The sequence below is a fragment of the Spermophilus citellus genome (genome assembly GCF_964194105.1).
Source record: "Spermophilus citellus genome assembly, chromosome: 11".
Taxonomy (NCBI): domain Eukaryota; kingdom Metazoa; phylum Chordata; class Mammalia; order Rodentia; family Sciuridae; genus Spermophilus; species Spermophilus citellus.
Window position 1 is genome coordinate 56809053 of NC_138192.1, and position 18202 is coordinate 56827254.

Sequence of the window (18202 nt, forward strand, 5' to 3'; positions counted from 1 at the left end):
GAAGCATTTTGTAATCAAGAATCATTTTTAAACATTTTTATTGTAGTTGTAGATAGACAGAATGCCTTTATTTTATTTGTTTATTTTTATATGGTGCTGAGGATCAAACCCAGTGCCTCACGCATGCTAGGCAAGTGCTCTGCCACTGAGCTATAGCCTCAGGCCCAAGAATCATTTTTTAATTAATGAAAATCACATGACAATCATTTAAAACTTTTGATTTCATAAGATATTTACTTCATAAACAAGACTATTGACTTTCTAGAGTCATTTTTAAATGGATAGTTACCAAGTTTTTTCCAACCTGATTGTTATAGTCTTGACAGTAGATAAGTCCCACTGAGAATAGCAAGGGTTTTGTTTTTTTATACCAAGTTTAATTTTGGTAACAATTTAAAAGTCGCTTCAGCACAATTCACAATAGCAAGACTGTGGAACCAACCTAGATGCCCTTCAATAGATGAATGGATAAAAAATGTGGCATTTATACACAATGGAGTATTACTCTGCATTAAAAAATGACAAAAATCATAGAATTTGCAGGGAAATGGATGGCATTAGAGCAGATTATGCTAAGTGAAGCTAGCCAATCCCTAAAAAACAAATGCCAAATGTCTTCTTTGATATAAGGAGAGTAACTAAGAACAGAGTAGGGATGAAAAGCATGAGAAGAAGATTAACATTAAACAGGGATGAGAGGTGGGAGGGAAAGGGAGAGAGAAGGGAAATTGCATGGAAATGGAAGGAGACCCTCAGGGGTATACAAAATTACATACAAGAGGAAGTGAGGGGAAAGGGAAAAATAATACAAGGGGGAGAAATGAATTACAGTAGAGAGGGTAGAGAGAGAAGAGGGGAGGGGAGGGGAGGGGAGGGGGGATAGTAGAGGATAGGAAAGGCAGCAGAATACAACAGACACTAGTATGGCAATATGTAAATCAATGGAAGTGTAAATGATGTGATTCTGCAATCTGTATACGGGGTAAAAATGGGAGTTCATAACCCACTTGAATCAAAGTGTGAAATATGATATATCAAGAACTATGTAATGTTTTGAACCACCAACAATAAAAATAAAAAAATAAATAAATAAATAAAAAATAAAAGTCGCTTCAGATTGCAACCATAATAAGAACTCAGAGGAGAAAAGTTTGTGAAACTGAGCCATTAAAGTAGCCTTGGCACTTATGTATAATATTCTCATAAACCAAATGTCCTGGTAGGGCCTCAGGAGGCACCAGCCTTTCTTGGCGGGTTTTCTGGAATGATTAGACAGGGTGCTAATTAGGGCAAAGTCCTAACTTCCTCATATCTTCTCACCCATTGCCTTAACAGAAAAATTCTGACCCACTGCCTGTGGGAATATCATAAACGCACCCTATCTCCCTATAGTCACATAAGTGTCAGAGACAGTGCCGAGCTAGTAAGTACAGGTGTGCATTATCAATCTCCTGTGGAAATTTCTTTCACCAGTGGACCGATCTTTCAGCTAAGGGAACTTGATTTCCTTCTCATATTTTGTGGATTGTCATTTTCACTGAATAAACTTAGCTCTTAATTGTAAAATCTCAAACCTGGCTTATGAAAATATGGAAACTTATTATGGTATGCAAAAACATAAAAAATAAACAAACGGATAAAGCAATGTCGCAACTGTAGTTGGTATGTAGATGTGATTTTTACTTTTTTGTTCGTATTCATAAAACAGACATATATCCGTGCATAGAAAATGTTGTCAAAGATCCAAATGGCTTTTCAATACCTGCAGTTTAGCATTTAGTGTGGATACTTTTTATTGTTGTTGCTTTTATCAAATAGGCTTTTTTGATTTGTTATTTTTAGATATATATGACAGCAAGGTGTATGTGTAATCTGTCAAAATACAGACTGGATGTTATGAGAAAATGACTTGTAGATTATGTCTTTCAGTTGCCAATATAAATCAATTAACAAGTATTTATTGATATATTTTGTGCCTAGTGTTCTAATACATTGAGTGATAGGGTTAAAAACAAAAGATAAAGACACATATGGTGTTGATGGGGAGCTATAACCTTCTTGAGAGGGTATGAGGAACTGGTGAACTGATAGCATTAGGTATGTGAGCACTGACATAATAATAAAGAAGAAACGTACCAAATGTTAACATTAAAGGACATGATACAAACATCTTCCTTTGTAATAAAAACTGATTATTTGCAAGTTCTGTTGGATATCATTATTACTCTAAACATTTTTAAAACACAATATATACTGTAATTTGCAATAGCAAATGTTTTCCCCTGTAGAGTAGAAACTTAACCAGGAAATGATAGATGGCCCCATAGATGCTCTTAAGGGTATCTACAAGATCCCTGAAATTCAGGCAAGAGGAATGAAAAAAAAATGTTCATTTTTCTAGAGAAGTGGCTCAAATTTTTTAATGATATTCTCAAGGAGCCAATAATCAACAGAGTATTTTCCTTATACCTAGGCCAGTACTAATTACTGAAGTCAATAAAAAGCATTAATAGCTATATTTAGAACTTTTAAAAAATATTTTTAGTTGTAGATAGATACAATATCTTTATTTTATTTATTTATTTTCATGTCATGCTAGGAGAGTGCTCTACCACTGAGCCACAACCCCAGCTCCCTATATTTAGATTTTGTATTTGTGATTCATGACATTTTTTTCCAAAGTAGTTTTAAAATCATCATTTCAAAAGTTATTTTACACCTAGATGAAAACATCTATTGATGTTTTCCAAGGGGCTTGGAGAACGGCAATTAATAATCTATTGCTATTATTGAATATATTTTTCAAAATGAAAAGGACACCAAGCACCCAGCAGTGGTTTCTGTCCTCAATGTTGAGAGGTGCAAGAGTTTGGGGACTCCTCCTCCTCCAGTTCTCATCAGTGTAAACTGATGAGTTGGTGTGTAGATGTGAACACGAGGGCGCGAAGGGCATAAGGTGCTTTTTCATGTCACTCCCTCCAGCATGCTCACAAGGAAGCCCCCCTAAAGATGAGCGGACACTCACATCACTCTGGTTTTTGGCTGTCTTCAAGGAGTGCAGCATCTTGGGATCGTCGTTAATGCTGAGGGCTCCAATCATTTTCCCTCTGCTCTTCTCATAGTCTTTCTTGTACATCACCTGCAAAGACATCCCACCTGCTGGAGCCCACTCACCAGGACACAGCCTGGGGCCACCTGCCCAGATGGAAGGGCCATACTCACATCGCTGGCAATCCTGCTGTTGGCTTTGGCTGCCAGAAGGGGGATGGCATCCACTTTAATTTCAAACTTCTTAGCTTTGCTCTTCTCCCAGTCTTGCTTGTAAACATTCTGGATAGGAAAATTTCAGCAGAAAATGATAAAAACAACATTGAACACAGATTAATCCAGTAAAATTTTTTTTAAAAAATTCGTAATTTGCATATGTAGGCTTATTTTACCTAGAAATACCTTATTTACCAAATGGTAGTATTGATTTACTTATCATCTAGTTACTTCCTCCTTATCACTAAGTTAAGTACCAGAACACTCTTTAATGTTCTGGAAACTCTCGTTTCTTTTTGGTACTGGAGATTGAACTCAGGGGCGCATAGCCACTGAGCCACATCCCCAGCCCTTTTTTATATTTTATTTAGAGATAGGGTCTCACTGAGTTGCTTGAGGCCTCCATATGCTGTGCTGCTAAGACTAGCTTTGAACTTGTGATCTTCCTTCTTCAGCCTCCTGAGCCACTGGGATTACAGACATGCACCACTGCACTTGGCTTCTGGGGACTTTCTAAAGACTGCTATCCTGATGTATAACGGATAATGCAAAATGATGACCATTTGTAAAAGGTGAAATGGGATATTTACATCAGAGATACCTTATAAAACTACTGGGGTTAGCAGAGGGATAAATGAGAGGATACTTCTGATAATTACAGAGGCCTTGGAAAACAAAATCTGAAAGTGAAGTAAGGGTCTTCAATGCTTTGAGCCTTACAAGTTCCACTTGCGCTCCGGTAACAATCTCAACAGTGGTGTGTATGCATAATTCCTAATTTTGTCTTTTTAAATGAACACCTGTGACATTTCCTCTCTTCACACAGGCTTCTGAGGCTTCGGTACTTACGTCACTCAGGTTGTAGGCATTGACTCTGTGTTGGATAAACTCTGGGGCATCTGCTGGCACGTTGCACTTGAACTTCTCGCCTTCGTGTTTGGCTTTGTAATTCAGCTGAAAAACAGTAAAGGATATTAGTATGGGCTGAATGTATCCCCAAGTTTTATGTGTTGCAAAGTTAAATCACAAAGTCATACATTATTGGTATTTGAGAGGTGGGACCTCTGGGAGATGGCTGGATCATGAGTGCTCTGCCCTGATGGATGCATTCATCCACTCATGGATTAATGGATAAAAGGGCTATCACAGGGGTGGTTTTGTTATAAAAGTGAGCTCTGGGTGGCTAGATCTGTCTTGCTATAACATTATAATGCAGCAAGAAAGCCTCACCAGATGCTGGCACCACATTCTTGGACTTCCCAGGTTCCAGAAATATGAGAGGTTTATTTATAGACCTGTATTCTTTATAAATTACTTGATCTCAGGTATGTTGTTATAGCAACAGAAAATAGATTAAGACAGATATCCAAACAGTGCAGGGTAGCAATTTCCTTCAATTTATGTAGGGCAATATATATACCAAAGTTTTTGATGGCCCTCTTCTTTCTTTCTTATTTTTTTTAAAGAAAAATAACTCTTAACAGAATTCAATCCTGTCAAAATCTAGCACAGAATTTGAATTCTCATTTTCTCTTTCAGGGATGGTGGTATAACCAGACTTTGGGGCACCATTTTGTAATTACTATTAGACTATATACATGGGGAACAAATCTGATCAACACCACTAGGCTGTGCCTAGTGGGCCTGAAAACCCAAAACCTATGAAATTCTGCAATCAGAATAGTAACAAAGGCCACCAATAACTCTAAGTAAAATATTAGGCTAAAAAGATAAATTCTCATTAAAATATTAAACTTCGGACTTTAAATTTTTAAGAAGGTGATATAAGGTACAAGTATAAAGAAGGAATGAGGCTGTTGAATTTTAGGGCTAAAAGCAAAATGCACAAGACTAAGAACTGTGCATTAAGTACCTCTAAGACAGAGCCTGTGGCCTAACTGGGCCAACAAGAAGAACACTGTAACTAGACAACTGTACAGCCCCACATTCTTCTGTAGTTTGCTGAGTCCAGCCTGGGCAATATGGTTAGTATTCAGCTGTTTTTTATAGGGTCCCAAAATGTTAACATGCTAGGGAAAGTTGCATATGAACTGACATGACTTTTAAGTGATACCAATGCTATTGTCTTTACCCATTGAATGGGAGCTAACTTGTGTGACTAAAACACATTTTCTAGTTGGGTGAACTATATCTTTCCCTGACTTTAGAACTTAGCACATTAGCACCTTGCTACTTACAGTGTATCTAGCAATCACAGCAGCAGCAGCAGCAGCACCTAACAACTCTTACAGACTCAGAGCATGAGGTTACCCCAGACTTAGTGATTCAGAATCTACACATTAACAGGGACACTGGGTAATCACAAGAACGTGCATGTTTAGGAAGCATGTTGTTCTTCCTGATTCCAGCATGCTTGGGCCATTCCTGCCTTCCACTTTTCCTAACTAAAAGGTTGAAATGCCCATCCACTCTCCAACGCCATTCTATTTTAATTCAGAAGGATAATTGTCTACTAGTTCCTTATCATTGCCTGAAGTCGTTGTTAGTGTGCTTTCTTTTTGTAAATCTTTGTTAGCAAACTCAAGAATATGAATGTTTGCCTTGTTACCTACCCTAATAAATGCATTTTTTGGTGCTTCATTTAAAAAGACGGCATGAAGTTTTAGTGTGCTTATGATAGACCCTAATGATAAGTCTGGTACTTCTAGTAAAAATCAATGAGGTATTGAAGAAATGTGAGCTACTTTTATTGTCTAACATGGTTTTCCTTAAGTTCCATTTAAATCTAGGAGCTTTATTTGCATTTTATTCAACAAAAAATAACATTATTGAGATGGTAGATGAGTCCATGAAGAATAAGCTTGTAAATGCTGACATTTTAAATAAGCCAAGCACTCTGGGTCACCCACACTTGCACCAGCCAGGCACTTACATCACTGAGCTGCTTGGTGTTGAGCTGGGCTTGCAGTAGTACAGGACTATCAGTGACTGCCGTGAATTTAGTCTTATCCGGATGAACTTTATAGGTATGCTAGAAAAGAAGATATCCTTCAATAAAATTTTATGCTATATCTTCATATTCTTGTTTGTATACACACTAAAGCATGAAAAGGCTCTAGCCAAAAGTTGTTTTATTCTTGAAAACTTGATTGATAACATTCTTAAGTCCTTTTTTGCTCTTCCTCCTCTCTCCTCCTGCAGTTATCTCGTCTTTCTGCTACATCCCAGTCACTCATCTTTCAGTGCTGAAGCACTGCAGTGGCTCTCCGTTGCATTTTGTTTGCAATCTAAACTGCACCATGGTGGAGGAACCCTGCAGGATCCACCCTCCTTCACCTCCTGCCGTTTTACCTCTTGCTACTCTTCCCTCCCCAGTATCACAGTAACCTCATCCTTTCAGGCTGTTCTTCCTGCTTCTCTACCGCTCGTCTTGGTGTGGTTGTACAGTCTGTCTCAGACCTTCTTTGACCTTGTAATTCAAGGCACTGAACCACTCTCTCAACAGCATCCTGTTTTAATCCCTCATTTTCTCATCATTTTTTGGTATCTTTCTCGCTTCTGAGCTCTCTTCCTTTGTTTATCATCTGTCACTTCCTCCCTGGAAGCTCCAGGAGAGGCATCTCACTGTGTTCTCTATCCTTTCCCAGCACCAAGGACAGTGCCTGGCACCTGCCAGCCCCTCTTGTAAATTTGCGGAATGGCAAATACCAAACCTCTCTCCAACCTGTGTGTCCTCCTTTTGCCCTGAATTTGCATACATATAAACTAAGGACAGTAAAGCTCTATAAAACCTAAAATTACTTCATAATGAAATGACTTCTTTGTAGTAATTTTTGTGTTTCCTGATTCTACCCAAAAAGCAAAATTTTAAATTTAATGTCTCTGGCTAACCACTAGATGTTAGTATTTAAATTCCTGCTAAATTTACCACTAGATGTCACAAGAACCCTAAACCCAATTTCAAGAATCCAGGGCAGCTGACGTACGTCTTTACACTGGTCCAGCTTCTTAATTGCTTCGTATTCTTGTGTTATTGTCTGAGGGAAGTAGCATTTCCCTTTATCTTCTTCATATTCTGCTTTATAACTTTTCTATAATGAGAAAAAATAAAAATAGATCAGGATTGCTATTGTTCCAAACAATGTCTCTGTGAGGCGTGAATAATTGTCTTCAAACTTACGTCACTATTTTGAGCAGAAACTTTCATGCAGTGTGTGTGATATGGGTCTTCAAAGCTGCCTACATAATGTCCCAAAATATTCTTTACATATGAATCTTTATATTTAGACTGAAAAAGAAAATGTGCACAACTCATATTAATAGTCATCTGTCAAACAAGAGGAAAGCCTCCCCACCCCAGAGGTAATAACCAGGGCCACTCAAACCTCGCTGAAGTTCTTCAACAGTGTATCAAGTTGATATTTAGGGGTCTCGCAGTAATTCATGCTCTTTGCTTTTGTCTTCTCATAGTTTTCCTTGTATAATCTCTGTCAAAGGGAAAAGAAAATTAAACAAAGAAAAATACATATCATGGAATAAAAAGCCTGGCATGTCATCGCCTCCCTTTTACCAATGTATTTTCTCCACATGTATTTTCCACTAAGCAGAAAATCAGGATGGATATGTTTGAGGCTCATGACTTGTATAATCTCATCTGCTAAAAACCATAAATGTGTTTACATTATTTGTCCCAATATTTGTCAGACTGAATAAATTATAGCACATCAATACTATTATTCAGGAAAGTTACTGTCCTAAAATAATTCATTCCATTTGAATGTTTTAGGAGAAAAATGAATTTTTTTTAGGTGCAAAATGTGGTGTAACAGTATAAGGTGGACCTTAGATACTTGGGCATAGTATAGAAGCGGCATCAGTTTAGCACTTGGTGAAAACACAGTTTATTACACTCCCAGAAATTGGCTTTATCATTAAGTTCTAACATTTTTTTTTTGTAATAGCAAAACATGAAAAGATGACTTTTGTTTTTAATATATGTATCATCTTTCTTCTAGTTTCTTTTAATTCTCTCATATAGAAATCCAAAAATATATTCAATAAAGATAAGAACACTTGTGAATGATATGAAAGGTAGGGGATATTATTTTCTTAATAGAAATTAGAAAAACAATTTTGGGAAAAGTTTTATTTTTAGCAAGTGTTTTAAAGTTTTTACAATGAGATTGATATTTTATAAAATTCCTAAAGTAAAATACTTTGGTTTTGAGTTTATGTTTTATCTAGTTTTTCCTACTTTTTGTCTTTGAATTGGTTTTCTCACGACTTGCTTTTTATTTTCCTGCCTATGTCTTTGCAAACAACTTTAATCAGCTCAGGGCACTGAATGAATACACACATGCCATATGCTACATACATTAAACATACTAAGATACGGAGCCCATTTCTAGGAAAAACAATAAAGAAAATTATATGGCTAGTACATTTTCCCTCCTAATGAGACAGAGGACACTAAGGGACCTTTGTAACACTTAGTGTCACCTCAAAGTACAGAGACATCAGTAAAAATGAGAAAGTTCATCTTTCTTAATCATCTGGCCTTTCACATTTGATTTGTCATCGTGCACCTGAGATATCAGGCTAACTAATAGACAACTGAAGGTTATATTAAACATCAGTGTGGCCAAATCCGAAAGTAAGAGTGATTTACAAAGACACTCACATCACTCTGGTTTTTGGCCGTCTTCAAGGAGTGCAGCATCTTGGGATCGTCGTTAATGCTGAGGGCTCCAATCATTTTCCCTCTGCTCTTCTCATAGTCTTTCTTGTACATCACCTGCAAAGACATCCCACCTGCTGGAGCCCACTCACCAGGACACAGCCTGGGGCCACCTGCCCAGATGGAAGGGCCATACTCACATCGCTGGCAATCCTGCTGTTGGCTTTGGCTGCCAGAAGAGGGATGGCATCCACTTTAATTTCAAACTTCTTAGCTTTGCTCTTCTCCCAGTCTTGCTTGTAAACATTCTTGACAGGAAAATTTCAGCAAAGGAACAGGAACAACAGTGATAAGTGTATCGTTACACCTAACGTCTAAAGGGTAACTATTACCTCGTCTAAATATCAAACAGACAGACTCTGGGCAGTGTTGAGGAAATCATGCATACTTCAGATAATTCTGAAGCTAGAATTTGTAATTCTCCAAGATCAGGCTTCTCTGCTTTCCCTTAGAATCTTTCATTAAATTAATGCCAGTTTTCATACTAATATTTGATTTCTAAACACTGAATGTTTTATAGAGTGGCACACAAATATTCTACAGTTAACTTACTTTTTATGGTATAAGGGCATCACTTTCATTTGATCTCTAAATCCTTTGCAAAGGTTATTTTATGAATCATTACTGTACTCATTGATGCCAGATAATCTTAGAATTCATTTATAGAATTGAAGAAATTGAGATCCTCAAGGGTAATTTGACTTTTCTACAAAATTAAGCTCAGAAAATGAAAGACGGCAATAGATACCTGGCCTTCTGCCCTTTAACTACTCTGCATTCTCATTAGTGCAAGTTCTTTTACATGGAGAAATAAGTATAATTTGTGTAAAATAAGGACATTATAGGCCTGGGGAATAAATGGAAATGAAATTATATCTAAAATTTCAGGTTCTGAAAAAATTAATTGTGGCATAACATTAATGAAAATATGGTGAAAAGATCTAATACCTAGATTTGCAATTAAGCATACTTGAGAGGTGGTAGTTTTAGGGTTGGTTAAAAGATATTAAGATTTCCTAACTGAATGAAGCTACTTATAAGATGGCTATACACATCTTACAAGGTAAACTCTCATAGTCACCTTGGCAGACATGTCAACATGATGTAAATGTTAACTGTTCTTCCATCTTTAACATTGAAGCCTGTATTAAACTGCAGTGAGGCAATTCAAAGATAAAAGCACTGGTTGTCAGTACCCCACATGGTACAGTGGGAATGGGACTTACATCACTCAGGTTGTAAGCATTGACTCTGTGCTGGATAAAGGCAGGAGTATCAGCGGGTATGTGGCACTTGAACTTCTCACTTTCATGTTTAGCTTTGTAATTTAGCTAAAAGAGAAAGGGGTGTTGGGTGGGGCAAGGGTAGAAGAGAACCAATTAGTTCAGGAGAAAAATTTCTGCAAAATTAAAAAACTTCTCTTGCATGGAACATTTTTTGAAGGAACAAAGTTGTTAAGATGAAAGAGAGATCCAGAGCTCCAGCTGGCCACCCTGCTTTGTTGAGCCCATGTGCTGGACCTTTGACAACTGATACCACAAGAGTCACCATGGCAAGACCCTCATGGAATGAAGTGGATTTCCCACACCCCACCCCTCTCCTGTGCATGCCACAGTGGGCCCGCTAGGTCCTGAGACACGCATAGTCCATCTTCCTTTCATTATCAATGCTTCACTTCTAGAGAAGCATCCCTGCGTGTCACCTCACGTACATCAGCGCTGCCGATGCTCCAACAGGAGCCTTCATTTATGACTATGAATCTGCTGAGATCACTTGTATTTTTATCCTTTAACACAAGTTTTGAAATTCATACTCAGAGCTTAAATGAAAAAAAAAAATTGTCTCAAAGACTCCCATTTCCCAGAAACTTCTTTGGGAGAGAGAAATCCCATATGTTGAATACCTTGTCAGGGCCACCTTGAATGCTATTCACACTTCCCCTTTCACTTGATTTCCACAACAGCCATAAATTAAACAAGGGACATATGAAGCACAGAGATGTTAAAGAACATGGCCACCTGGTCATAAGTGACAGAGCTGGAAGTTTAGTCTGATTCCAGGACTCATATTTTCCATGCTTTAAGGGGGTACATCAGTTTCTATCACAGAAGCATTATTCTCCCAGGAAGATTGAAGACAATCAAACAGGAAAATATTTTAGGTGATTACAGATATATAAAAGTTAAACTTGTTAAAATTTACACAACCTTTCCTATAAATGTGACAAAAGATTGGATTTTATGGGCTGGGGATGTATATAGCTCAATGTTAAAACCCTGGCCTAGCATGAATGAGGCCCTGGGTTTTATCACCAGACCTTTAATAAAGAAATAAAACTAAGTTTCACATATAGAATTATACAATACTCTCCCTTATAAGTCGATTTCCTAGCTATTTAGAGGAACTTACATCGCTCAGTTGCTTGGAATTGACTTGGGCTTGTACCAGAACTGGAGAGTCGGGAACTTGCGTGAATTTTGTTTTATCTGGATGGACTTTATAGGTGTGCTGTAGGAAGCAAAGGGATTTGTTTTATCAGCACCTGTCAAATCCAAGGTGGTCCATAGGCTGAATCACAGGCAGAACTTTACCCCCTCAACGCTAATAAAACATTCACTGACTATAGTCTAGTTCTAACTAGACTAAAAAACTAAAACTAAAAACTTTAGTTTTTTTAGTTTTATAGTCTGTAGTTTGGGGGATGCTCTTACAGCTATCTGAAAAGCCTTCCCATGTCCTCAGAGTCCCCATAACTCATTTAAGAAAAACGAGCTGGAATAAGCTCTTGAAATGTGGGAATGCCAAAGGAAGAAAATAGCTACTCTATTACAAGATAGATTTTGGTTTCTTACAATTTCCTCACTTACATTTGCATAAGTGTCAAAATTTTAACTTTATCTTGACCACTAGACACTATAGAGGGCAATAACATTCCGAGTTCACACTACAGACTTACATCTTTACACTGATCTAGTTTCTTGATGGCTTCATATTCCTGAGTTATGGTCTGGGGGAAGAAGCCTTTTCCTCTGTCCTCTTCATATTCTGCTTTGTAGTTTTTCTAAGAAGAGAAAAAGAAGTAGATAAAAAGATGCAACCATTGTATTCATGCCCCCCAACATGTGCTGTTTGGAAAGCCAAACAACTGTCTTAGGACTTACATCACTGTTTTGGGCTGCGACTTTAATGCAGTGTGAATGATATGGATCTTCAAAGCTGCCTACATAGTGTCCTAAAATATTCTTTAAGTAGGAATCTTTATATTTAGTCTGAAAGACAAAATGTATTTCATTTGTTCATTGATTAAGTAATTTATCAAATGATGGGTCCTTATTAACCTTGGGGGTAGGATTGCTTACGTCACTACTGAAGTTCTGTAGAACAGTATCAAGCTGGAATTTGGGGGTCTCACAGTAATTCATGCTCTTTGCCTTTGTCTTTTCATAGTTTTCCTTGTATAGTTTCTGTCAAAGAAAAAAAAAATAAGTTAAAATAGATTCCTGTCACTCCCACGCTGATTAGAACACTCGTATTTTCCAAAACTAAACAAAAGAAGAAAAGATATTGCCTGTCAACTCTCTTAAAAGCTGACAGTCAAACATGGGGTGCCATGAATCACAAGGCTTTTCTATTAGCAAGTATTGTAAAGCCTAAGTCCTTAACATTTTAAAAATTAAGAAACCAATATTCCACCTCTAACCAAGGCCTTAGTTCAGATGCTTGGGTATCTCTAGATTATTCTTTGTCTCTCTCAATGCACATAATTTCCTCACTAAGGATACCCTGGCACACATGGAGGTTTTGAACTTTTGAACAAGTTTTTTTTTTAATAAACCTTCATGAAGAAGTAAACATAGGTGGAGAAATCCATAATCTCTCTTCCTTCTTGTACCAAGGGAGGAAAAAAATCCCCCCAAAATAAGGCCTATATGAGAATTCAAACAATGAGTCATTACTAACTCTTCTTCTCTGCTAGGATTTATCTTTAGCTTGAACAGCAATGAATCAATTATTGGTTTTAAATGCACAGCTGTGAAAGCAGATCATTGTTACATTTTTCATGTTGGGTTTTCAAAATCTAAAATGATTCTATTCTTTTAAAATGTGCTTAGATTCCCGCTTTTATCAACAAAAGCAGATTTGCGCCTGGGATTGTACATGATTGATAAAGATGTCCTTCATTTCAAAGCACAAGTTTTGTATTGATTTCCCAGAACCGTTTTGCACACTTGCACTCTCTCACTTGCCCCATCACCCCACCCCTCCCCAATCTCATGCACACATTTCCTATGGCACTGACTTCCTTCAAGGGTAAAGAAAAGATAACCAACCCACCCAGAGAGATGCATAAAATGATTAACTATTGAGAAAGCTTAATACAATCTACCATAAAGAAAAACCTCAAATGATCACATATTGAGTGTGTGTGTGGTGTGGTGGGGGGGATCAAATTGGTCTTAGGTCATTAGTCTTTAAATATCAAACTCAGGTTTATTTATCTAATTTACTTTACATCTACTGGCTTAGTCAGACTCTTAATTCCACATGTAGAAAATAGAAATTCCTGCTGAGACACAGGGAGCAATCTGTTAAGCTGTGTGGTCAGCAAACAATGGTTTCTGGGGTTAATATCTGTCTCTGAAAGTCTTCTGCTCTGTCAAAATCACTGTACATCTCCTTATGTTCTTTGCCCACAGAGGTCCAGCCACTTGGAGCTTCTAACCACAAGAGGATTTCCTTGTTCATTGAACTAAGTCCCCAAGCTTGCAGAGACTAAGCCTTATCCCACTCAGAGGCATTCATAACTAGTTCCCATGAAATGGTTACTCCCTAACCTTCAAGTATTTGTAAAGTTATGTATATATTTAGTCATTATGGAAAGAAAAAAGACATCATTCTTGCAGCCAAGGTTTATAAGACACTTTTTTGAGAAGAGTATACTTACATCACTTAGGGCATTTCCTGCCGCCTTCAGCTGCCTGAGCAGTGGGTTCTCTGAAGCAGGAAGTACATTATAATCTGCTTTTCCTTTATTCTTTTCATAGTCTTCTTTATATTTTACCTATAGGATGAATAAAGTGATAAAGTAACTCTAGTTATTTTTGTCCTCAATCTCCATCATGGGTATTATGACATAGTTCCACAAATCAATTTTCTTTTTAGAAAAATGGCAGCTTGACATTTTACAAACTATTTACTCATAGTAACTCATAATAGCGGCAGAGAAACTGCATAAATTTCCAGGATACTTTTTTCTTCTCATTCATTTATTTATTCAGAAATATCCATAGGAGGTTGATTATGTGCCTGGCTCTGAGACAGACACAAGGAAGAATAACACATGGTCCCAGCCCTCAAAGAGAAAAAAAGATACATAAATAATGGGGGAGAGAATGACACAAATAATGACAGCACATCGGGTCCCAGATGCCTGCTGCTGTAGAATCTTCACTCAGCTCTTACCCTCCAGCTGCCTCTCTGTCAACACAGTTTTAAAGAAACTCAGCTAGAAGCATCATCACCCTCTTCTTTCATGCCTCACCTGCGACTGTGTGTTGAGCAGCACATATTTAATGCACAAGCAGGAAGATGAGGAAAGAGCTGTGGTGGGAAAAATAGTGGCAACCTCACCCTGTCATTTTGTCCTTCCCAACTTGCACTTTTCATTTCAGCCCTGGCAGAAGCAGTAAGTTGGTGGTGGGGTGGGAGGAGAGCCTCAAGCCCCACTAGGAGCACATCAGTGGGGGGTAGAACAAGATTCTGGTTTTGAGCATGATCCCTAGTCTAAATCATTCTTTCAGTTGGGATAATCATAGAAGTTTAAAGAATCCTAAATAAATGACCAACAATTGAAGAATCTCAGAAAACAAAATGGATCAGCTTAGTATCGTAAGGCAAGAGACACACGGCTGAAACTCAGATGCACTAATCCTGCAGCCTACAGTATCACAAGGGGACTCCACTGGCGTAGAAGACACAGCCTTTCTGCCTTATAGAATTATATATGTTCTTGAAAAATGGAAATGACCAGAGAGCAAATTCACAAATCCCACTCTCCCCTATCTGCTTCTGGGATACAAAGACTTCTCTATTATGTGGGTGGATTGTCAGGGCTTGTGACAAAGCCATCCCTCCTCTTAAGCACCAGATCACGTCCCCTTTCACCTATCACGGATGCCACTCCAGCCATTCTCCGTCTTCCAACATCAACCCATGTCCCCTGTCTACTGAAGGTTTCCATCATAGAAACATGGTGGGTTTCTTTTTTTCTCCTATCTTACAAAATCCTTCTTCATCCACTTTTCCATCAGCTTCTTCCCCATTTTCTTTCTTCCCTCCCCACCAGGAAAATGATTTGAAAGAGTTGAATATACTCATCACTTCAATTTTTTTCCTTCTTATTCACTCGTGGACCCTCTCCAAGTAGATTTGACCAAATTGTTCTGCAGATTGCCACCCAGGTGTCAGCAAACCTACTTCAGAAACATCTGATACTCTTGATGACTCCCTTCCCACTTCACCTGCTCCTCAGCTTATACGGCTCTTTCCCATTTCTGCACTTACCTCCTTTTGCTGATCTATTATTGTTTTTATTCTGCTCTTCAAATGCCTGAAATTCACTGGTCTCAACCTTGATAGTTCCCTCCAAAACCCACCCTTCCTTTTTCATTATGTGTAAGAGCAGAGTTAGAAATTTACCCCACTAAAACCATCAAGATCAACAGGACAATCCCTCATACCTTGCTAGCTGCCAACCCAGCTTGTTTATTCACTTTATACTCTGGTGTTTCGGTCTGCATAAAGTAGATCTGGTCTTTGAGGTTCTCAAAATCTTCCTGATATTTCCTCTGTAAAACAATAAACATACTGGAGAACAAACTGTGCAAGAGTTCACATGAGAGGACACAGGGCATTTGAAGTCATCCAAAGCCAAACACCCCTTGGTTTAAGAGGTCAGATTACAATTAGAGAATGTGGTACTCTTGCAAAAATGATCAGCAACTTAATGGAGATTTAGAACAATCAGAATAAGCTGGAAAAATAATTAGAAAGGCCTGTTATGGCTACTAAGAAAGTGCTTCTTGAAAGCAAGAAGCAGAGTGAAGAAAAAGAACAATTAAATTTCCAACTTCCCATTAAAAGAAACTAAATTAATCAATTTTACAAAGGTAGTTTGGTGCCCCATGCAAAGAATAAATTTATTTTTTTTCCATATTTTTATTGGTGCATTATAATAGCATATAATGGTGGGATTCATATAGAATAAACACAAAAGAGCCCTTTTAACTTATACCAACTGCACTTTGCAATCAGTAAGAGGGTCTCACCATTTTGTTCCTGTGAAAATTGAGGTAAAAATAAGGGCATTTGTTCAAAATAAATTTTTAAAAGGAAAGAGTTCATAGGATTTCTTTTAAAATAGGAACTCTGCATCACCTCTTGTCCCTAAGAAGAGGGACCTCCAGGGCTCTAGCACTACTTGAGATGTGGTAGATGGCTAGAAGTCATGCAGAAAGAGGGTCCCCTGCTAAGAAACCTAGCCTTCTGTTCCTACTTACTGTGCTGAGGTTATCGGCATTCATTCTGGCAGTTGCAATTTCAAAGCAAGGTGTCTCACTCCATTTGCCTTTGACATTCTTTTCATAGTCTTCTCTGTATTTTTGCTAAGGGAAAAAAAGAAAACACTTAAAATTTCAGAGGTTCTTTATGAACACATAATTCAAGATCTTCTAAACTCTTTTTTTTTTTTTTTTTTTGGTAGGGATATAGCCCTTCATCCTGCTTGCTGTCAGAGGAAGAAAACTGTAGGATTGGGAGGGGCACTCAGGCCTGACGCATCCCAAAACCAAGATACAGAGAACTTTGTAATGCAATTTGAAGTTTAGAAGCAGCAGATAGTCCTAAATAATAGGGCCAAACCTTGGGCTCCTGTTGAGAAATAGGTATTGTGTCAATAGATTAATGAAAATTGAGTAGGAGATTAATCCTCACAGTGAAAGACAGATGTCTGATTTTTAAAAAGATATTAAAACAAGATATAAAACAGAGTATAAGACCACCAGACCCCTCATTTCAAGGTCCTTCCTGCCTTTTTAACCTATCTGAACTAAAGATTATTATTTCTTCCTACACAGCAGCTGAAATGGGTCAGGGTGGAGATGGATCACTTGTAGTCCACTCCTGAGTCCAGGATGACTCTGTTCTTGTTAGCTGCTGAGGAAATCATGGCCTCCCCTGAATTTGCAGGTGGAGAGAAGTTAAAAGGACAAAGCCCTATAGCTGGAGGAGTAAGAGGAAGAGGGAGGCAGATGCCAATGGAACCTCTCTGCCATCTAAGGAGTCTCACTGTGCACGTTGGGGCATTTTGTGGTGACACATGGAATACCATCACATGGGTGTGACATCCAACTCCCCCTACCACTCCCCTCCCACTCCAGTGAATTCAGAATTGACCAGTGGGCACCTAGAGAAAAGAATTAAATTTCCCTACTCTTTTCATTTGTTCAATAGAGGAAAATACACTGGGACAATTACAAGCTCTAGGACACCTTCTGTGGCTAAGAGGGGACCACATGTCAATAAATAGACCAAGATTCTGTCCCCAAAGCATCGTCTATCCTCCCCAGAAGTCAACTAAAGTTACTTCCATTGAACTGCCAATCAGAACCCTTAATGTCTTGGTGAAACATATGACCTCATTTTCTATTTTCCATGTTTGCATCTTAGTTTTTATATGGTTATTAAATAGAAAGGAATATAAAGCTAGTTAGTTAATCACATTTTTTTTCTGTGAATAGCTAAACCTGAGACTCCTGATGGCCCCATTCATAGAAGTTATCCTTTCAGAGAGCATGGAAGGGGTCCCAACTGGTATTTTTATTGCCAACTGTGGGCCCAGAGTTACCTTCCTGACTCAATCAAATCTCTTCTTGTAAAATCAATAGGAGTCTTCTCAATTCTATGCAATAGAGTTTCCATTTCAGAAGAACAGAGCTTTTTGCTATGTAACAATATGTTGCTGAAAGATTTTCTTTTAAAAAAAAATTCTATATTCCAGTTTCTAACATAAAATCTTATGTTTTTACTATTGTAAATCTGGAGGGAAGTAGAGAGGCAGGCCCAGGGGAACTGAAGGGACCTCCAAGTGTTCCATTCAGAACCCCACTTCTAGGTGGTGACAGGGCACCTATTTTCCTCACCAAGAATATCTGCTGATATGAACCAATTTGTTTACCTATC

General features: G+C 38.0%; 1 protein-coding gene across 28 annotated transcripts in view; it reads right to left on the minus strand.

The window, feature by feature from the left end:
• The window catches only part of NEB (nebulin), a 215778-nt gene that overhangs the window by 178436 nt on the left and 19140 nt on the right, over positions 1-18202 (minus strand). For 27 of the 28 annotated variants that reach the window (XM_081262451.1, XM_081262444.1, XM_081262436.1 and 24 more), the window contains exons 11-27: positions 16522-16626; positions 15703-15810; positions 13908-14024; positions 12322-12426; positions 12124-12231; positions 11919-12023; positions 11372-11470; positions 10189-10293; positions 9103-9210; positions 8906-9019; positions 7611-7712; positions 7406-7513; positions 7212-7316; positions 6158-6256; positions 4114-4218; positions 3223-3330; positions 3026-3139 (exon numbers count right to left, since the gene is read on the minus strand). In XM_081262451.1, coding sequence (XP_081118577.1) covers positions 3026-3139; positions 3223-3330; positions 4114-4218; positions 6158-6256; positions 7212-7316; positions 7406-7513; positions 7611-7712; positions 8906-9019; positions 9103-9210; positions 10189-10293; positions 11372-11470; positions 11919-12023; positions 12124-12231; positions 12322-12426; positions 13908-14024; positions 15703-15810; positions 16522-16626 — 1815 coding nt within the window. The remainder of the gene's footprint in view (positions 1-3025; positions 3140-3222; positions 3331-4113; positions 4219-6157; positions 6257-7211; positions 7317-7405; positions 7514-7610; positions 7713-8905; positions 9020-9102; positions 9211-10188; positions 10294-11371; positions 11471-11918; positions 12024-12123; positions 12232-12321; positions 12427-13907; positions 14025-15702; positions 15811-16521; positions 16627-18202) is intronic. The other variant, XM_081262441.1, reaches the window with a different exon arrangement.